The sequence below is a fragment of the Cyprinodon variegatus genome, unplaced genomic scaffold (assembly GCF_000732505.1).
Source record: "Cyprinodon variegatus isolate N-32 unplaced genomic scaffold, C_variegatus-1.0 Scaffold196, whole genome shotgun sequence".
In the NCBI taxonomy this organism is placed as follows: domain Eukaryota; kingdom Metazoa; phylum Chordata; class Actinopteri; order Cyprinodontiformes; family Cyprinodontidae; genus Cyprinodon; species Cyprinodon variegatus.
This window is the reverse complement of record NW_015150649.1, coordinates 1,160,470-1,182,558: the sequence shown is the minus strand read 5'-3', so window position 1 is coordinate 1,182,558 and position 22,089 is coordinate 1,160,470. Positions and strand designations below refer to the sequence as shown.

Genomic DNA, 22,089 nt, shown 5'->3' with positions numbered 1-22,089 from the left:
TCCTTATTCAGAATCCCTTTACCACAATACAATGATACAGGCAGGAAGTGCATACATGGAATGCATTCCATTCCATTCCACTCCTGCCTTCATTGTATTGTTTCAGGGGCATCTTTGCACAGTCTGCACCAGGGGTCCTGCATAGTGTAGTAGACCCCAGCCTCTTTTGATCTTGTACTGTGCTGCCATGATTAGTGTCTTTGTCCAGCCATTTCCATGTATTGGGGATGGTATGTAGTTTTCAGAGGGTACTCTGTCACTCAGCCTTGGTCGTCATACTAGGGGGCTTGGTTATACTTGTTGTTGGTATTGTCCTAGGCTTATAAAAAAAAAAGATTTGGAAAAGTGATTTTCCAGTTCTTAACAGCCTTTATAACAAAAGTTTTTTTTTTTTCTTTTCTTTTTTTTTACCATTATTTTTTTTTTTCTTGGATAGGCGCTCTTGATTTAATTCTGTTGTTCCATTCCCTGCCGAATGGAGGCGGTGTGGTGCCATTAGAACCCCTAACATGTCCATCATCTAACTAGCTCCCCCTTAGCTGGCCCGCTGGCCTCCACTACTTTATGACAAACAGCCTACTTTATCGACGATGTCAGTGTCGTGGCTGTCTCTGACTTAATAGGCCTTACAATTTCATATTTAACGGTGCTTATTATTTTTTCGTGTGGCCACCATGGAGCCGTCCGCGCCGAAAAGGTTCGTGGACGTTTCCGAACGCTCAATTAAATAGCTATTAAAATCTGCTAATGTATGCGGCAGAGCCACTAGCTAACGCTAAGCTAACTTAGCGCTAGTTTTATTTTAAAGTTTCACTACAAAGAGCTATCAGATCAAAAATATTCATTAGGCGTGATATAAAAACTGTTAATACACTGCCTGCTTATATTAAATCGTAATGATAGATGTTAGGGCCGTTTGAAGGACTATCATTTTCGTTTCTACTCGAGAAAAACAAATGAGGCGCAGTCATTTTCAGCTTATGTGTCAGATTGCCTTATTTGAAGTTGCGGGGGAGAACAGTCATTTGAAAGTGATTTATTCATTGCGCTAATAAAAGTTGCTTGTTAGAACTTCTTATTAATTGTTTTATTAACTAGAACAGTTCTTATATTATCAATTTTACAGTTTCCCTGGAAAGATTCTGAACATGCTTTGTGCATTTATCTGTCAGTTAGATGTTGCATCAACTAAAACAAGTGGGATGGATGGCATTAGGGTTACTGTGATTAAAATACAACTTGTTTTATTTTGCAGTAAGCTAAAAAAGCTGAGTGAGGATAGTTTGACCAAACAGCCAGAGGAAGTGTTTGATGTTCTGGAGAAACTAGGTGAAGGGTAAGTAGTCTTTTCCCTTTTTAAACATCTATTCTTTTACTCCTTGATGTAACCTCATTCTATACTAGGTGTTTGTTTAACGTAATCTTTGTTTTTAGCTCCTATGGCAGCGTATTTAAGGCCATTCATAAGGAGTCGGGGCAGGTCGTTGCCATTAAGCAGGTTCCTGTGGAGTCTGATCTTCAGGAAATCATCAAGGAGATCTCCATCATGCAGCAATGTGACAGGTGAGGCGACCACACTGGTTTTGTTAAATAAATTAATTATAACACAGTTAATAAAACTTTTTTAACCATCAGCCCTTTCTCCTTGCAGCCCTTATGTTGTAAAATACTACGGAAGTTATTTCAAGAACACAGACCTGTGGATCGTCATGGAATACTGTGGAGCTGGATCTGTTTCAGACATTATCAGGCTCCGAAGCAAAACGGTGTGTACACCAAGACTTTTAGCTCTGTCAGTACATCTGACATACATAGAAGTTTATGCGAGTATTTGTGTTTTAAAATGATTTTTTTAAGACAATTTATTTAGTTGTTGACATCCCATCTTATTGAATAGTGTGTCTCAGGATGGAACACTAAATCTCAGCAATTGTCGTAAACCTATACTTGTCTTTGTTTCCTCTCACACCAGCTAACAGAAGATGAGATTGCCACCATCCTGAAGTCAACCCTCAAGGGTCTTGAATATCTTCATTTTATGAGAAAGATCCATCGTGACATCAAGGCAGGGAACATCCTTCTCAACACCGAGGGTCATGCCAAACTGGCTGACTTTGGAGTTGCAGGACAATTAACGGTAAAATATAACCAAAAAAAGACCTTTACTAACTTAATATTCCTGATTGTGTTTTTTATGATATGTTTTTAATATGGACCACAGAAAGACAAGCTGTTTGCCATGGCAACAGCTAATGGGGATCCAAATTTACAACTGCAAAAAAACATTTGTAAGGCACTGTAAAGTAACAGTAAATTATATATGTACCAAGCTGTGATTCAGCCAACCTTAATACAGAATTGAACCAATCTTTTGAGGACCATTTATGTTTCCTCTGCACTTTAAAGTTGGGCTCTGCTTTGTTTTGGTATTTCACATTAAATCCTAATAAGATTGAAGAGATTCTGGTTGTAAAATATCAAAGTTCAAGTTCTGCACCCCTTAAGCTTATTCCTCTAAGTTCTGTTAATAGATTTGTTTTGAAAGATGTTTGCATTGTTTTAAGTAAGCATTTTGATGGTAAAAAGAGCTTTTAATGATTTTGAAATATATTTTATATAATATGTTTGCTAGTTTTTGTTAAGTCAAAGGAACTATATTAATGGAATCATTTTCTTTCAAAGGACACAATGGCAAAAAGAAACACTGTGATTGGTACTCCGTTCTGGATGGCTCCAGAGGTGATCCAGGAGATCGGCTACAACTGTGTAGCAGACATCTGGTCTCTGGGCATCACATCCATAGAAATGGCAGAGGGTAAACCTCCTTATGCTGACATCCACCCTATGAGAGTGAGTGCTTTTTTTGTTTTTCTTCTCAGTTGGTGCTTCAGATGCCATTTTAACTCTTTGTCCTCCTCTGCAACCTTTCCTACAGGCGATATTTATGATCCCCACCAACCCTCCTCCTACGTTTAGGAAGCCAGAGCATTGGTCGGATGAATTCACAGACTTTGTCAAGAAGTGTTTGGTCAAAAACCCTGAGCAGAGAGCAACTGCAACACAGCTTCTACAGGTTGGGGCAGATACACCTCAGCTATAAACAAAAAAATATTTAGCAAATAAAAATGATATTTTTGTTTTCCTTGTGCAGCATCCATTCATCAGCCAGGCTAAACCCGTCACAATCCTTAGAGATCTGATAACTGAAGCCATGGATATGAAAGCCAAAAGGCAGCAGGAGCAGCAGAGAGAGCTGGAGGAGGAGGAGGATAACTCTGTATGTGTCTAAAGTCTTTACTGCCTGGTTATATTTATATGGTTCTATGCTGTATGTTCTTTTTTTTTTCTCCTCCAACAGGAGGAAGAGACAGAGATGGACTCGCATACGATGGTGAAGTCGGGCTCTGAGGGGGCAGGGACCATGCGGGCCACCAGTACCATGAGCGATGGGGCCCAGACCATGATTGAACATGGCAGCACCATGCTGGAGTCAGATCTGGGGACTATGGTCATTAATAGTGATGACGAAGAAGACGAGGTAGACCAGGGTTCAATGAGAAGTAAGAGCACATCCTTTATTCATGAAAGGTTTCATGCAGGACTGAGAAACATTTAAAAACTTTGTTTAGAGTTAAAAGAAAGACTATTGTTGGTTAGTATCAATTTTGTGTCATCAAAACATACATGTAGAGTGTTTTGCAAAAGTAAGGGGCAAGTAAAGTACCGCTTTAACTTTATCACTGCTAACCCTATTAGCCGCTCCCTAACAAGACGAGGCTAGCAAAGCACCATGCTTAGCCATCTAAAGAGTTAATTTGTCTATTTATGCAGAAAACACGTCGCTGTTCAGGCACCCTGAAGTTTTTTTCTTTCACTCCTCTGAAATGTCTTCTGGGTTTAGCTTACAGTTTAGTTTTTTTCGGAGTTTGTCCCCCACCTGAAGCCACCAGCTATTGTATTTGGACAGCACCAAATGGGGAAGTTTTATTATTATCCTATCTTTCATATATATAATATATATATATATATATATATATACTATTAGTGCCTGATTGGCTTGTTTTACCAATGGTTATATTTATTTTCCTATTTTGAAGTAGTATGCTATACATTTTGCTATATTAGCATAGGAATTGATTATTAGCAAAATGACTAATAACTCATAATTAACTCTGAAAATGCAGACTAAAAGTCCCAAATTGATTCTCAGAAACTTTTGATGAACACTTTGTGACGAGAACAAATCAATTCACCCATCCCATAATGTCACAGATTGGCTCTCTGTCAGTGGTGACAAGCTTTTGCCTTCTTCTCCTATTTAAAGGCTGCGCTAAGCTCTTCAGCTCTGAGTGTAACTTCAAGCTGCGTAACCAGCTGTTGCTTTCTGAGCACTCAGAGATGTTTTCAGGGCCAGTTTTTGTCTTGTGCTGGTCATCTAAAATAGCTAAAACTTACCGCGTTAGAGATTAGCAGCTAAACACTCCTATCAATGTTGAGTACAATTACAAAGTGATATAAAATGATATTTAATTATTCTCCAGCCTTATATTTACATGAGAAATAATTGCTCAGTTTGATCCCAGATGTTGTTTTGTTTTTCTAAGTTGTTATACTGGTGCTTATTTTTGTCATTCCCAGGGAATGCCACCCCCCAGCAGCCCATACGTCCTTCCTTTATGGACTACTTTGATAAGCAGCAGGAGAACTACAACCACAATCAGCCTCCGGAGCAGCCTGGCTACCACATCCAGTCCAAAAATGTCTTCCCTGATAACTGGAAGGTTCCACAGGATGGAGACTTTGACTTTGTGAGTGTCTGGGTAGATTTCAGACTAAAATCTGTACTATTGAGGGCATTTTTTAATGTTCATAATAAGTATGAATGGGAAAAGATTGTAATAATTTTATTACCCAAAGGGTAATAAAATTATTACAGGACTGTCAGTCCATTTGCTCCATCTTTCTTTCCATTTTATTACCATTTGTTCCTGTTTGTACTTCTCCAACTAAAATTTGTCGTTTAAAGGATTGTGAATTATTAAAGTTGATAGTTTTTTTTCCTCAATCTTTGTTTTCAGTTAAAGAACCTGGACTTTGAGGAGCTGCAGCTGCGCCTCAGTGCCTTGGATCCCATGATGGAGCGGGAGATTGAGGAGCTCAGGCAGCGCTACACTGCCAAGAGGCAACCCATCCTGGATGCAATGGATGCTAAAAAGCGAAGACAACAGAACTTTTAAGGGCTCCCCCCCCAAACACCTGTTCCTTTCCCAACGCCAGCAACAAACTTCTGCGCCAGCAGGAGAACCAGACCACCATGTTGTTCTTATCTAGATCCTCTCTATTGTCCTAACCACTAAATGAAGTGAGATGCTGCTTCCTAAATGTCATCTCTGCTGTTTTCTGGTCAACACTTCTCAGAATTGTGGGCAAAAAAAAAAGAGAAGTGACCCAGGGGCCATCTTAAAAAGGAATTTCCTCTTTCCTCAGAAAACTGGCAGCCATGTCATTCATAGCGTCCACTGGGAGTCACCGTCAGCATGTAAGGAAGTCAGTCCTCCAGCTGTGGATGCAGCAGATTTAATGAAGTGCTCCCCCTCCCCCACCTCAGTCTTTTTACTTCTAATGTAAATATAACACAGAGCCTAGTTTGGAAATAACCTCCATTAGATGTTGTGGTGGAGGTTCATCCATGACCAAAGACAATCAGAATTATGCTGACAGTGAGAATGCCTTAAAAAAAAAGCGATGTAATAAAAGTAAACAGACTGTTCTGAAAACTACAGAAGCTGTAAAGGAAACAATGTGGTTCAGCTTATGTATACTCCACTTGAACCATGAGAACTCCACAAGCTTTGGTTTTGAATTCATTTAAGATGTTTTGGTTTTCTTTCACCTTCTGCATTAACAGACTCCATGTATCTTAGTGCCTCTTAGGTCAAATACAAACGCATCATTCTTTTAGCTTACAGTGACATTTACTATTTAAAATGAAAATAAAAAGTTTAGCCAGAGTTGGACGACATGAAAACAAAAAAACCTTTCCTGACTGTTGTAAAGCTATTGCTGGTTAAAAATATTCTGAAGTTGTTTGTTTTCTAAGAATCTTCCTCTTTATAATCATGGTTTCAAGGCACCCAAACTAAACGGTTATGGACCCAGTACGTCCCTCTTTGTCATTTTGCATACTTTCCCTGCAGCAATAATGCTTCATCTGTTTTTGTATTTATTATTTTGATGTCAGTGAAGGAACATTTTTAAAGACTTTTTAAGCATGGAACCTGTTTGCACAGAAGCCTTTGGCTCCATTTCTACAAAAAAATAAGGTTTCTGTGCTTAAAGAGTCAGATATAAAATAAATAATTGCTCAGAAAATGGAAGCTGCAGTGCAGCAGAGATTTGTCTTCTGCCGCCATTATGACAGAAGGCAGTGATGCATCCATTGTTTATAAGGGTTCCTCTTAACCCTCATGCACTAACAAGTAGTAGCACCACTTAAAAAATAGAGCTAATGCTAAATTATCAATATTAGGGATGCATCAATTTATTGGCTACAGATCAGAATGGATCACCTTTAAAACAAAATCAAATTTCTTCCTCGCTCATTGAAAGCAACAAAACCCAGTAGCTTTGATACACACTTTATAATGATATTATTGTTGCACAATATTAAAAAATTAATCCAAATTCTCCTGTTTTCTGCTTGTAATGATCTGTTAGCAACTTTTGCCGTTAGGTGATATAGCCTGGAGCGACCTAACAGGATGTTACCATGTTTCTTTATGTATATGGAATATCATAGCCATAAAAGATTTGATATTAATAATTTTATTCACTGATGTGATGACTCAAACTATAAAGAACATTTAAGGCCCTATAATGCATAACTGGTAATAACGGGATTCTTTAACTCTGTTGGATTCCATTCAATCTCTATCAAAGAAGCTGCATTTTTTTCATTTTGCTTTGACTATATCACCCTGATTGGTGCATCTCTAAAATTTTATCTTGACTTTTTGAAAATTTCAAGCTAAACCTTCAAAACGAAAAACGTTTTCAAGTGTTTGATTCCATATATAATTGCTGTCTATGCTTTGATGGTTGCCTTTTGTTCAGCTTGAGATTGTCTCCATTCTTAATGTCAACATTGACCCTGACTGAAAAAAAACTGTAAAAGTCCATCACTTTTAAATTTTTTCCAGGTTTCTGTTACATATGAATGTGGATGTCCTTATTTTAAGTGAACATCTCTGTTACAACGTCTCACTGACTTATCTGCACTAAGCAGACAATTGTTCAACTGTTTGGATCGGTACTAGATCATGTAAACCATAACTGCATAAAAAAAAGAAATGAGAATCAAGTAATTTTGAACCTTTTTAAGTTTGCTCTGCTTTGAATTGCACAGAAAATGACTCTATTTCTGTAACAACCTTTATCAAGTGGGAAATTTCCGCCACCCTTCCTGGGCCAAACAGCTGTTTTGATCTGTCTTTCCAACTATGCATGTGTAGCTTTGTTTAGGACTCCTTTAAAATTATGTACAATTTAAAATAGGAAACTTACTCTGCTTTTCCCATAATTTTTCTGAAATACAGTTTCTGCTTATTTACATTTTGACTTTATGCGGAGTGGAATGTAAGCATTAAAACCCTTCTAATTTATTATCTTATTTGTAATGCTTTGGAAACGTGTAATAAAAGTTACTGAGATCTTTGCTTCTATGTGATTGAAGTAAACTTTGAACTTGAGATTTGCCCCTGATATAAAAGCCACAGCAACCTCTGATACCGTAACATATGTTCTAGAAGCGCAATGACATTTCATATTAGGTTTTCCCCTCTCTTAGCGCAATTTGTCAAGTACATCAGGCTGCAGCGGGATGCTTCTCCAATTTGTTGCTGCTAACTAGGGTTTTACGGGATAATTTACAGGCAAAGCGTTCTTAAAAGCTGTTGCACAACCATTTCATTCAAACACAGCTCATCTAGTGAAAAGAGAAACATGGCTGCACTCAGCAGAAAGATTGTTTACACCTCAGCAGCTCCAGCTGCCATCGGTCCTTACAGGTAACTAGAGATCTGCACCTGCTTCATGTTTGTGTTCATGCAATATGTGAAAGTTTGCAGGGAATAAAAGGTTAGCCTCATGTTGGTTTAGGGGCGGAACCGTCTGTCCAATGAACTCACCTGCAGCTCAAAGTGCAGCAGTTTAACTTTGCAGCTGCAGAGCTTAATAAATTGGGGGGACAGACAGCTTTGATATGGCAGCAATTCCTCGGAAGATCATTTATACACCAACAGCCCCGGTGAGACAGGGGATTTATAGGTAAGGTTATGACCAAACTTTGGTGCCCTTTAATTGAAAAACAAAGAATGCAACAGTTGTTTTTCTTCTAGGTAATGTTTAATGGGGGGGCGCTGTCTTTGGTTTCCTATCTGACCAAACAGATGCTAGTTAACGGGAGCATGATTGTGATTGTGTTTTATTTTTAAGTTCAATTAATCAGAATTAAGACCGGAAGCTTCTTTGTAATTTAGTATATTATCATCTAAAACAGCAGAAGAAATATAAAAGGTAACATTAGCTGTAGAACTTGGTTGTACAGCGAGGCGACAGCGCCCTCCTGTGGTGGGTGGAGATCCTAGCAGCCTAATTGAACAGTATGGGGAAATCATTATAAACAAAAATTGAAAGTGAATTTGTTTCAATAACTGTTCATAAATATGTAGGTTAATTTATAATACATCGTGATATTTTTTTAAAGCAGTATCCCTGTCAAAGATTTGAACATGTCACCCAAAACTCACCAAAGAAAACATCTTGTTACTGCTTGAATCAAAGCATAGTTTTATAATTAATAACTATATATTTGCAAGTATTTACTGAATATGAACCCTTTCATACATTGTTTTAATTGAGCTTAAAATGAATGAAACCAGTTAAAAATTATTAAAGTTTCATATGGTCATAAATGTAGGGTGTACGTAATGGATAAACATTACTATAGGAGGGGATTTTCTTCATCCTACCAGGAGCGGAGCTAGATGGGGGGCCAGGGGCCTTAGCCAATCATTGGCCCACCTTGCAGCCACCACTACCATTTCCCCCCCCTCTAATACAGGTTGTGGCAGCAGTAATACTCTCAAGTGGAATATTCAAAACATTTTATTTTTTGTGGTTGATTATACAATATATTTACAATTATAACAATATAATTGTTTATACAATTACATCAATATACTAACATCAAAGATGATCATCTTTGATGTAGTACAGAATTCATGCTCTTTTCAGAGCTAGATTTTGTGTTTTATGGGGTAAAGAGAAAATGATGTGTCTCTGACTGCAAGTCATCTAGGAGTCTTCAGTGAAATCAAAGATTAATAACAATTTTAATAAAAACTTCTCAAATAATCCATTTATGTAGATATTGGTGCTTGTCAATATTGGTGCTTGTCAATATCAATGTTATGCTGAATGTTTATTGATACAAGTAGGTAAGTAATGACAATGATGATTGATTTTACACCCCAGAACTGAAAACTGAGGTTTATCCACTATACCTTTTATCTATAAATTACAGATGTTTAAATATATGCGTCTATTTGTTAGCAAAGGCTGTAGGAAAATATAGTTAATCTTTATTTAGAAAATATGGATGTTTTGCTTGTTCATTTTCCTGTTGGAACAGTGTAGATAGACCATGAGGCTCTGGTGCTGATCCGCTTTTTTCTCCCTGATCTGTTCACTCTTTAAGTGTTGATGTTGGTCACATATTTTACAAATCTGTGTTTGTGCTTTCCTCTCAGCCAGGCGGTGGTGGTGGACAGGACCATGTACATCTCTGGCCAGATTGGGATGAATGTGGCGTCTGGTCAGCTGGTGGATGGAGGAGTGCAGGCTCAGACTAAACAGGTGAACTTTCCCTGAACACTAGTAACCACTCATTTAACCTTCCCTTCAAACTTGACCCAAGGTTTCACAATCTACTCTTACATACTCCTTAAGCCCTTTTCAGTCTTCCTTCTCTCTATTTTATTCAGGCTCTGAGTAACATGGGAGAAATCCTTAAAGCAGCAGGCTGTGACTACACTAACGGTGAGAAGTCATCTATTCAGTTTCCTGCTTCTTACCTTTATTGATTGTTTTGATTGTGAACCTAAATGTGTTTCACTTTAGTGGTGAAGACCACTGTGCTGCTGAAAGATATAAATGACTTCAACTCTGTCAACGACATCTACAAGACATGTAAGCCATTTTTTAAATACTAATGGACCATTTAGATCCCAACATAAGGAACAATAACTCCATCTCCTGTCTAACACTTTACTCTGTTATTTTAAAAGCTTTGAGTTGGGGATCAATTAAAATTGAAATGTACTATTTCTATTTGCATACATACCCGGAATATGCCTAATTACATTGCTTTAACTAACAAACAAAGCTATGGTTCACATATTTTAGTATGCTCTTTAATTTCATCTCTTTTTATTGATATAAGGTTATTTCTATGGTGCACAAAAGTTAGAAAAAGGTAAATGTTTAGTTACTGTTGTATTTCTTCAGTTCTGTGATGTATCTGTAGAATTTCCACATAGATGAACTATTTAATTGATATATAGTACGTACCCTCTGAAACACAAAATGTAGCTGTCCGTTTTCCTACTCAGCTTTGGTATATTGTTGTAATTTATGATAACCTGTGTAGAATTCAGCCTTACAAAAAGCAAGGTAAATTAGTGTGTTAAATGAGCTTGCTTAAATAAGCATGTTTGCTCCTGAGCGAAGTGGTTAGGAAATAAAGAAATATGGATTTTAGGCTCTTAAAGCATTTAGTCCAGCCACCATTGTTTGCTGAATCCATTAATCTGTGATCGACCTCAAGGTCTCTTAGATCGATTAGTTACACCTGGATTGAAAGCTTCACCTATGGCTGCACCTTTGGACCCTTGCTTGGCCTTTATGGAGCAGATGAAGGGAGGGTGCATTTATCACGCTAGTTTAGGCCTGGGATTATGTGTTATCCTGGAATTTCTGAATTCAGCTTTAGTGAATTTGAACTCTGGATTGCTGTATCCTATTGCTAGCAGGACATCTAGTGGCCGTTTGCGGTTTATCACACTGTGCACCGACTACTTTCACTGTTTATAATCCTGTTTTGCACATTTTTACTTCTAGCATAACATAGCGGAGATAACTAATAATCATATTCAATAAGATAAATTGTCAATTACTATTGGAGAAATCAACCTTCTCTCGTTCAGTGAATTAATGTTGTATTATAATCTTTTCTTCAACAACTTAGAACGCCCCGCTGTTAGCAAGGCATCAAAAAATTGGGTAAAACTCTTGTTGTTCCTCTCCACGGAAATCTTTAGTAAAAGGCGAAAGATTTATACGATCTGAAGAGAAACAAGAGTGTCTGTTATATTGACGGGGCAGAAGACATTTTGAATCCATGATATAGCTTTTTAACTAACGGTTTATCGGCCGGAGCCAAATCAGTTCTAGTATTCCACTGAAACAACAGTTCCTATCTACTTTACACTTTAGTGACGATTGCTATGTCTTAAACAAAAAGAAATTGGATTAAAAGCAAAGTATAATGAACATAATCCTATACTGAGCGGGTGCAATGTATTATGGGAAAAAATGACGTAGTCGAAATGTTTTCGTTCTGTGAAAATTATATAAAATTAAGATTAAGCTGGGGTGGTAGTAGTATTTCAATCACAAAGTAACTTTACTCTCTATACCATTTTTAATTTGGTAGAATTATTGGGGAAGTTAATCAAATTATGTTTGTATTTATTATCAGCTAAAGGCTTATGTATTACCCGGGATGCGCCACAAGGGGGCAATAGTGAGAAGTGCCCTGCATCCGAAACCGCGGCAGGCAGGATTTTATTTATTGTCAGCTATAACTTACAAAGAAAAATAATGTTTATGATACAAATTAGACTTCATCCCATCTAACACCTTTTTTCTCATTTATTATTATTTTATGTTTATTATAATACCCCTAATAACAAATGACTATTTCTAGTACATCCTAAGGTGTCAGTGGTGCATACATCCATACATCCTCCATACCAGCTTGTCCTGGTTTGGGATGCTTTTCTCCAGTGGACACTGGATGAACTATTGGTACACCATGGACATATCAGTCACACAGAATTGGACAAAATAAACAAGCAAAAATGTGCATTTAATTTTTTTTATTTTCAGTGGAACTTGGGAAGAATATTTATTGTTTAGTGTCATTATGAAGTTATTATGAATATCCACAAAAGGAATGCTGTTTGCTAGATGAAAGGGCTGGTTGTACCTGCTTTCCTGGACACCAGAACCTGGGTCACGTGTTAAGAGGAAGGAACAGTTAATCCAAACCCAAAAATGTTATCAGGACTGGGTCGACATGTCCGCTTGTTTTCTGCCTTAATCTTCCAATGCAGAAAAGAACATGACTGCAAACTTTCTATATCAAATTCATTAAAAAGGTCTAAAGAAAAAAGAGAGTGAGGAGCTGATCCTGCATACTGCCTTGCTGAGCTCTTATTCTGCTTTATCAGTGCATTGAACGTGTTTGGGCTTTTCCTCCTGGATTACAACAGTCGGGTGTAATGGAACCTGTAGAGTCCGCAGAGTTGTAAGTGGACACCATTACATTAGCACGCTGATGTAACCCAACCTTTCCCAGCAAGCACTGCTTCTCAGAACACTGCCTCTGTGCACCTGAGCAACGGCCTCCTGAAGATGCCATTCAACCCTGCAGAGAAACTTTCTCTGAACCTACTGAGAGGATAAGAAATATGAGTCCTCAGTCATTCGAAAGCCAAAGCAAAAATATTTAAGAATTGTAATTAGTGCATGTCTTGGGTCATTCCACATGTTTTGACATTTGACTTTCAATGAGCCAGACGCTAACTGTTTTTAACAAATCTGCTTTTTTATGTTTAGGGCTTTTGTTATTGTTTTTTTTTTTCTTTTCCATTATTAACCATTAATAGGGTCAACTGCTGAACAGAAATAACCACAAGTTAAGGTAACCAAAGACTATCAGAAAATACAGAGAACTTTTCATTCAGAAACCCTTTATGCATCACACTGGAAGAAGAAATAGATTACTTGTTGTTGGTTTAAACATTTTACCCAGGAGTTTATATTATCCCCGCTGCTTTCACTGAAATATTACAAGAAACCAATAAAAATTCTGCAGAGGCAGTAAAAAAATGTATATTGGAGTGACGCCCTTTATAATGAATTGAGGCTGGAGATGTATTTCAGCTTCTCCCTCCTATAGAGCAGGAATGTGTAACAGCCTTTATCTAGTGTTGTGCAGCAGCCAAACTGCCCATTTCTCACTTCACAGTGACGCAAAAAAAAACCAAAAAAAAAAAAACTAGTGTCTGATGTGTTGATTTATTTTTGGCTTCAATAAATTATTTCTGGAAATTCCACAAAATAACTGTTTTGTTTTTTTTTTCTAGGATGACACATCTTTAAACATAACCTCTCATTTCACCTCTTTTTCTGACAGTTTTTAGCTCCAACTTTCCAGCCAGGGCTGCCTATCAGGTGGCTGCTTTGCCTAGAGTGAGTATTGACCAAATTTGGTTTTTAGTTAATTTAACCTTTAAGAGACATTTGGTGTCATTCATTTTAATATTTTCCATCAAATTATAGCATCTTTCTGCATCAACAAACTGAAAATATTTTATTCTATCTTTTGCAGAATAATTTCATTTAAAAATTAGCCTAAATTGTCTCATTGAAATCAATTAGAAACACCATCTTGATCCTACATTTATCAAAAGAGGAACCAATGCATTGTTTTTTGGATTATTATATCCCTATTTTATTTATCTATTTTGTGTCCATTTAAAGCAGGTATCAAACTATTTTTTTTTTTTTTTTAGGGTTTTAAATATTTTACTGAGAAATAATGAATTACTAAATAAATGAATTGATACAAGACAATAAAAATTTCTTTCAATATTGATGCATCTTTGGTTAGAACAATCAAATCCTTCTCTAACTGAATTTTATGGATATATGAATAGCATTATTTCTATTAAAAACACACAGGAGCAATGTAAACATGTCTTTAACGGTGTGAAACTCGTCCAAAAAGATTATTTTAAAATTGGATATTTTAAAACAAAATATATTTTGAACGTTGCAGTCTAATTGAAATGGGGAAAAAATGCATTTTCTCTCCACTTTCTGGTATATTTTAGAGTACCGTATATTATATGCTTCCTGTGGAAGAAGACTTCAGAATTTCGGAGAAACTCTTTAATATTACATAGTCAGTGTGTGCAGTTTCCAATTTTGTTGTTGAAACAGTAAACCTGCCAAATAAAAAAATGCTTTATCAGTTGTTGGGCAATTCCAGATCCTGAGGGCAGCTATAGCAATAACAATATCATTTTAATGAATCTGCGTATTTGATGAAAACATAATTTCTTTTTATTAGAAATGTTCGTATCCTTGGTATCCTGATTGGTCTTGTCTCTGCAGGGCGCACTGGTTGAAATCGAGGCGGTCGCCGTCCTCGGCCCGCTTTCTGACTCCTGACTAGCCGACCACGTCTCAAACAAGTTGTAGGTCTCCAGGTCAAACTGCAGCCGGTTCTTTCAAAAGCCTAACAAGATCAGAAACCCCTGAAGCCTGTAGGAGGAGTGTAACCATGGCTTTAAACTGCTTCAGTCTGATATACACCACTACCACTGAGATCATCTTAAGACTGATTCTTCGGTTTCTTCTGGTGGTGTCATTTTTACATATAAAATCATTAACAGAAGCAACTAATAAAGAGGTTGATTCAAAGAAAAACTCGTGATGGGTGTCATTTTTTTTGCCAATTTTGGATTTATGTGATATTACAAAGTAGATTTCAGGCTTTCATCACCATGACACATAGGAATATTCTTATTTAATAGATCAGGGCAGCGCTTGTTACTGCAGGACCTTTCTATTTACTACAGTAAATCAAATTAAATGTATTAGTTAATTGATAAATTGAACTAGACTGTCTCAGAATATTGTTTGTAAAAAAAGAAATGAGTATATTCTTACCCTAAATTCAATTTAAATATCTTTCTATACAGATAATAAATATGGATTTGAATGAATAATCTTGATTTCTTTCCAATGATTATATGTTTCTATCTATTTACAGTAAAAACTGTGATTTAGCATCAAAAAAGGGGAGAAAAAGGCACAATGGTGACAGAAAAACCCTAAATGAAATTGGTCATCATTAGGGTCAGCATCTTGGCAACAAGGCAATATTTTTCCACACACACACTCAGACTCCCACTCAGACATACTTTCACTCATGTGTACAGATGGGGAGCGACTCTTCCAGCAAGAAGTCATCAGGCACGGCTTGCTTCACTCGCTGGGTGCTGGAAACACAGACGGTGTGTTAGAAAGGTGCTCCCCTACTGCTTCCTGTATCATTATGTAAATAAGTAGTAATAAAATAGTGTTGCTCACCTGGGGGCTCCTCTGGTTGGGGCTCTGAATCTGTCGCTGTGGAGAAAAAAGAATATTCTTTACCAAGAGCATGAAGTCAGACCATGAATACCGACAGTCCTTTGTCTAGATGTCTTTACTTAGATCAAAGATTTAAAAACGTTTTTCCAAATCAGGAGGACGGTTTTAGGCTTTATGTTTTTGTAAACTGGGTCAAAACTGTCAGGATGATGATGCATGTGCATCAGAAAAAAAAAAAAATAGCTTAAACTTAGAAAGATGTAAAAGAAGTAGTTATGGATGTTTTATTTCAACCTGCTTTAGAATAAACTGACCATGGATATTTTAATTAGATAAAGTGTCATTTTTTCTTTAAGGTAGGGATTTATTTTTTATAGCAGTGGTGGAAAAATAGGATTTTCCTACTATACTGGGATGATTTTCCATTTTCAGCAGCTAAAACAATATAAAGGGCACTATTTCTGTGACAGCATTTGGTGTATTTTAGTGGGTTTAACCCAGTTGTGCTTTTAAGTAAAAGTTGCCTGCTGTTTGTAGTTCTGTGAAGCCTGAAATTAAAAAGAAAGCTAACTTATTTTGTGTTAGTATGACAAAAAAAATTTTGATTTAGGTCTGCTAGACTTTTAACACTCCTATTTTAAGACAATATGTGGATGAACTGTACCAGCGCCTTTTTAGCATTTTGTCATGCTAATATTAAAACCTTTTATGCTTTCTTGGGTAATTTGATGTATTAGGGCGTTATTGTGAAGCAAATGTTAAAAATTGTTGTATTAACATTTAATGCAGCCTCCTTTCCATTGATTTCCCTAAATTAAATCCAAAACAACAAACTGACCCAATGCAAGTAAACTGCACCTCTTTTAATAATTAAATAATGCTGAAATGGCCTCATAGGTTTCTTAGAGAACATAGAACATACAAGCAGGGCTCAGTTATAAAGCAATATCCTGAATGATGGATATTTGCAAAAAACTGAAACTATAATTACAGCTATAGGCTGTTTTGGACTTTTAGTAATAAATCAACAAAAAAAATTTAAAAAATGAGTCCTAAAATTTCTCCTACAGGCTTAGAAACCAATGAGCTGTGACACCATCATCTCTTTGCTTTGGCTGTGAAAAGCCCAACATGGTGGAAGCCCTGTAACGTGCTCCGGTTTCTCCGTGGACTCAAATTGCAAATGAATGGGACCGCACTGAGTACAAAGTATTGAAAACTGACATATGCTGCAAGCAGAAGAACTGAACAGGCCTGTGGTGAAGCCAGATCCCACGACCAGTCAAGTTGGACACCAAAGGAGGAGGGGGTAGGATCAAGTGAGAGCTGGGGAAAGCATTTTGTTAGCTACTTTAGCGCAATACATTTGTGGGGGTGGAGCAAAAGTTTTAAACCACTCTTAAATTATTTAGGATTTGCCTCTGAGGAGTCCACCTTTTCTGTCATCCTATAACATGGTTCAGATAGTTGTCCGGGATCTTTCAAAGTTCTCCTTTAATTATGGAATGCTGTTTAAAGAGATAAAAGAGTTGGCTTTGTGTATTAGAAATCTCTGATATGTGGACACCCTGTTTCCCATTTTTTTTTAGAGATAATCCTGCAGATGAACTTAATCTCCATCTCCTGCTTAACAAATTTGAAGCTCACCTTAAAACTGAACATCAATATTTCCTTCGACAGAAGAATCAATTTTTTAATGAAAACCTTTTGCATTTTAAAAGCTTTCACCTCACTTACCTTTGTTTTTACTGAGAACAGATGTTTTGCATTCAGCAAAGAAGAAAAATGAAGGGTTGACTTACTGAACAAATTACTTCCCTGAGTTGCATTTGCATCACTGACAGAGCTGTTAGGCAGATAAACTGCACTGTGGCATATACCTCAATGTATGAACATGGGTTAAGCAGCAGAGGTGGATACAGGAGGAGCCATCAATTCACCTGAAATGTTCCCACACTCTAAGCTTTATTTAAATGTTTTAAAACTCCAAATAATCAAACTAACATAGTCAGATCTGTTTCTTTACAATGTCGCCTTATATCCTTTAAAGCCTGGGAAAATGCTTCAGTATCTCACTCTGGATCTGCAATTTAAGATAAAATGCATACAGTTAAGATGTATGATAAAATATTTATTTTCCAGATAAGGTTTTGTTCTTTTGCATTTAGCAATTAACATGCAGCCAGATGACAAAGAATAGAAGTGCCTCATTTTACTGTATTAAAATCTATTTTTTTATGTGTGTGCGCTTTTTTTTATGTGACAGACCAACATAAAATTGTATTTGATTGTGAACTGGAATGGAAAAGGAATGACATTTAGTTGCTTCTGTTTTTGTTTTGTTTTTTATAGACATGGTTAATTACTATTTAAAACAAGCCATAAAAAGAAAGCAGCTCTTCCATATTCAAAGTTTAGTTCTGTGTAGAGCCACTTTTAGATGATCTACCATCTTGGATCATCTGTGAACATCCATCATTCTACTGAAGATCTGGATGTATATTTTCTTACCGAGAAATGAGCCTCAGCTTCAGTCTCTTTTGGTGTCTCTAACAGGCTGTTTTATATAATTACCCTATAATTTTATTCCCATCCACATTCTCATCAACACTAAAAAGCTTTCAGATCCTTGCTCAGAAAAATTTTCCCTTCAGCCACGTTTGGTTAGTTTCAAATGACAAAACTTAAATTAAAAAATCTCCACTCTCACAATATGGTTAAAAGTAAAACATGTATGTAAAAATAGGGAAATTTGGCAAACTACTGCAAAATAATTAATGTTGTGACCTGGAAACACATTCCTGCAGCTACGTTGGTGTGTTTATTAAAGTTGGAGCTGTACCAGCGTGTTGTTGGATACTACCTGGTTACAGACAATGCTCAGGGAATGAGGTTGGTCTGGGGAAAGATAGAAGGGACGTTATGTTCCTCAACAAGGGCATTAAAAAGAGGTTACTGTTGGGCAGGGGGAACAGTCCGCACATCTTGACTTCCTTCCCAATTAAAAATCTTGAGTATTCCGGTAACTATTTGCACTGATGGCAAGCAGTGAAGAAAATGATTAAATTTTTTCAGAGTTTTACAATATAAAGAATCACATGGATCTATGGTCCTCCATAATCTCCTCTGTTTCATCTGTCTCTCTCTCTGCAGAGATTTGCATATCAGAAGTAATTTGCGTTCATAAAAGCACATAAGAGAAAGAAGTTATCTTTCATTCGAAGGGAGAACTAAGAGAAAGTGTGGATGAATCCAAAAATGAGCGGGCTTATTTTAGCTCGCATTTTTGGAGCAGAATGTAGTAACTATTTCATAAGTCTAACCCACCTTGCTCTGGAGCCACTGCAGAGCCGTCTGCAGCTGGTGTCTCTGCAGAAGCATCACCTGCTGCTGCAGCTTCTTCTGCTGGTTTGGCATCAGCTGAAGGCGGAGACTCCTCCCCTGCTGTGGGGCTTGCAGCAGAGCTTTCTGTAGATGCAGCAGCTTCGCTCTCAACTTTAGCATCACTGCCTTCAGCCGTTGTTTGGTCCGGGATGGTCTCACTGTCTTCAGCTACTTTTCCATTCTCTCCAGCCGCTCCTGTTTGGAACATTTGGGATGACGCAGCAAAACAAAGTCAAAGAACACTTTAACAGCTCCTCAAAAGATAGATTGCCTTCATACCCCTGAAACTTTTTCACACTTTTTTATTAAACAACTACAAACTTAAACATGTTTGACAGACCAACAGGAAGTAGAGCATAACAGTGACTGTCAATTCCTTATTGAGGATTTTGAGAGATGATTTTCCATCTTTCTAACATCAGTTGTACAAATAAAATACGGGTTTTGGCCTCTGAGTCTATTTAATGAAACCACCTTCTCAACTAATTACATCTGCATCATTTATAGGCTATGCATTAACCAGCAACCCTCACATTTTACCCATCCTCCTTTAAAAAAGCTAATGTTCCACCACAGATTTTAACGACATATAGGTTCTGGGCTTTGAATGGCTCATCCAAGAGTAAATGCCTTCATCTAAACCAGTTATATGTAGCCTCTGACAGTCTTTTTCCTCTTAAACCACTTTGCATTAAGCAGCATTTACTTTTCAACTTTAAATATTAAACCAACTTAACAAAGTATAGAGCCTTGAATGTAGTGCCTATGTCATGATAGTTATGTTTATATTGTCCTAAAAATAATAAAACCTGCAGTTTAATTAGAAAATGCAGGGTTCATTTGAAAATCTTAAGCTTTATTTATTGATTTCCTAATGTAGAAAAAAAACAATTAAGTTTTCTGTTTTAACAAACTGAGGTCCTAAATCACAGCAACACAGGTAAGTGGCTGAACTTGTGTTACCTTGGTAACCACATACCAGCACAAACACAAACTGGATCCTAGGCTCCATGTGTCTGCATGACAAAGCAGCAGTAATGTTGCTTGATTGATCTTCATGTTTGTGTTACCAATGAACCAGTTACAGGCCTGAATTAATACAAAACCAGAAGGAATAATCAAATATATACATCCAGGTTGTGATGCTGATATATAAAGCTGTGATGTATTTCAATCAATCAAGAACCTGTTTGGACCTTTTTTCTCCTCCAAATATCTGCTACACTACCTAGATTAAGGGTGAAATTATGTATTTAAAGGCCGGTCTGATCACACATAAACCCAAGTTAATGTTTACAAGGACTGTTGTTCATGAACATTAACAGCACAGTCAACTCTGCCATGGACAATCGGCTGCATATCATGTATCACTTCCTTCTAGACTTTTTGACGAAATGATTTGCATTGCTTTAATTTGCATGGATCAAAGAAGTCTTAAGTCTCAGCTTCCAGTAATACGACAGCTAGCTGAACCAAAGCTGATAGACAACAAATAAAAAGCAGAAATATGTCACATCAGAAGCCTTGAATAAAATATTGACATTAGGGTGGAGTGTTTTCTGAAGATGGAAGTGGGTTAAAAAAAATTCTCTCTCTCTCTCTCTGGGGAATTAACAGAAGTAATAAGATGCATGCAAAAATATGAACAAATCCTGAGATATTTTCATCTGACCTGACCTCAGAAAGGTTGATAAAAAGAAGACAGCGATACTGTTCACAGTTTTTCAGCTGATAATCTGAAACCAAGAGACAGTAAAAGTAAAACCTTTTATGAGCATATCTTATTGTGACTGCCGCCTCCATAGGGAGGTCAGATACACTTTGCCAGCCTCTTTTGTGGCATTCTGTTACGTCCATGTACCTTTAACTCAGAAGAGGTCCCATTTAGTGAATATTTGACTTTTTTTACCATCTGAGCTCCTTCAGTGAACTCTACATGCATACTCTATTTGAACACGGTTTTGTTTATAATTTCCCTGCAATCTGCAGAAGTGATCAAACAGAAAGGTTGTTTTTCTTTACGTCTGTAACGGCTCCTTGCGCCAAGGCTGGAGGAGCCCTTTCTGACTTGCTACAACAACAAAGTCCACTGCTTGTTCATTTCCATCTGAAACTGTAGACTGTCACCAAATCTGCTCCGGTGTCACTCTCTGGGAGGACATAGCCAGAAACCACTGTTAACTAATGACAATAAACTTTCTCATCCTCTCCCTGTGGAGATGTGGCTCACAGGTGAACACAGGAGGCACCGGCTGCAGCTAGAGAATTAACACTGGCAGCAATTTGCATATCTAATCTAAATTTGCTGCAGTGTTTGATGGATGATGCAACTTTATACGGACAAAGGAGAGAACTTCTAACTTGACGCCATTTCCAGGGACACACACAGTGTTTTTCAATGCATTCCTTTGACTAAAGTTTACTATGCAATAGAAATGAGGATGTGGATAACATTTAAAGGTTATACATGTGCATAAAATGTTTTTTTTTTAAGTTATTAATGATTAAAGTTATTTTTACTATTAATTAGATATATTAAAACTAAAAGACAAAAGCCACATAAGCTTCTCACACTACCTTTTGTCTTAATAAGCTATAATAATTTTCTACAAGGATAGATGTCTTTTCTTTCATCACCTGTGGTGCTGGCTCCGTTGCTCTCCTCAGGCTTGGAGCTGGGTCGAGTGGTGTCTACCGCAGAAGTCTGAGAGCTGGTGGAGCATCCCATCCTGCCCTGTGCGCACTGAGGAGTGGATAAGTTTACGGTCACTAGGTGCAGACAGGCTGTAGTTGCAACAATGACGTTGAACCTAAGTGTAGTCTCGCTGTCCTAATCGGGAAATGCAAAACACCTCTCGGTGGGAGAGGCCTGAAGACACAGACACGGCTGTAGGTTAAATTCCTCCGGTGCGTAATTGCGCATAATTCGCTTTCTCGGACAGATATTATTGTTTTTTTTGTTTTTTTTTTTTAGTTCCACGTGTAAGCTTCGGTGTAGATGAGCCATGCAGGTAAACTTTTTAAGTTTTCCGTTTCTAATCCGACTAATGGGAAGGAGATATTTTTGATCAGAGGCACCAAAGGAAGGGTGTCAGGAGGAATCTTGTTCTCTGGGGCGGAGCTGTTTGTTTCTCAGTTTATTCCCAGAATAAATATTGGTAAATCAACAGCTTCTTGTGGACGACCAGACTATGCTGTCAA

At 37.3% G+C, this 22,089-nt stretch overlaps 3 protein-coding genes across 4 annotated transcripts; 2 read left to right on the top strand and 1 right to left on the bottom strand.

The window, feature by feature from the left end:
• The first annotated feature begins 526 nt into the window (after positions 1 to 526).
• stk3 (serine/threonine kinase 3) lies at positions 527 to 7,529 on the top strand. The gene is made up of 11 exons (XM_015379638.1): positions 527 to 697; positions 1,256 to 1,336; positions 1,435 to 1,563; positions 1,652 to 1,766; positions 1,973 to 2,137; positions 2,683 to 2,850; positions 2,936 to 3,073; positions 3,152 to 3,277; positions 3,359 to 3,560; positions 4,639 to 4,808; positions 5,079 to 7,529. The coding sequence occupies exons 1-11, from the start codon at positions 675 to 677 to the stop codon at positions 5,235 to 5,237; spliced, it is 1,476 nt and encodes a 491-aa protein (XP_015235124.1). The 5' UTR covers positions 527 to 674; the 3' UTR covers positions 5,238 to 7,529.
• Positions 7,530 to 7,942: 413 nt separating this feature from the next.
• Positions 7,943 to 15,067, top strand: LOC107087853 (ribonuclease UK114-like). 2 transcript variants are annotated; one of them, XM_015379648.1, is made up of 6 exons: positions 7,943 to 8,066; positions 9,810 to 9,915; positions 10,044 to 10,098; positions 10,180 to 10,248; positions 13,541 to 13,596; positions 14,524 to 15,067. In XM_015379648.1, the coding sequence occupies exons 1-6, from the start codon at positions 8,002 to 8,004 to the stop codon at positions 14,578 to 14,580; spliced, it is 408 nt and encodes a 135-aa protein (XP_015235134.1). In that variant the 5' UTR covers positions 7,943 to 8,001; the 3' UTR covers positions 14,581 to 15,067. The 2 variants fall into 2 exon arrangements, with proteins under 2 accessions (XP_015235134.1, XP_015235135.1); XM_015379649.1 differs by lacking the exon at positions 7,943 to 8,066 and adding an exon at positions 8,173 to 8,325.
• Positions 15,068 to 15,272: 205 nt separating this feature from the next.
• LOC107087855 (cytochrome c1-like) lies at positions 15,273 to 21,737 on the bottom strand. The gene is made up of 4 exons (XM_015379650.1): positions 21,526 to 21,737; positions 18,832 to 19,083; positions 15,505 to 15,540; positions 15,273 to 15,413 (listed from the first exon to the last, which is right to left on the bottom strand). Exons 1-4 carry the CDS (start codon positions 21,614 to 21,616, stop codon positions 15,400 to 15,402), a joined length of 393 nt encoding a protein of 130 aa, XP_015235136.1. The 5' UTR covers positions 21,617 to 21,737; the 3' UTR covers positions 15,273 to 15,399.
• Between the last annotated feature and the right edge of the window lie 352 nt (positions 21,738 to 22,089).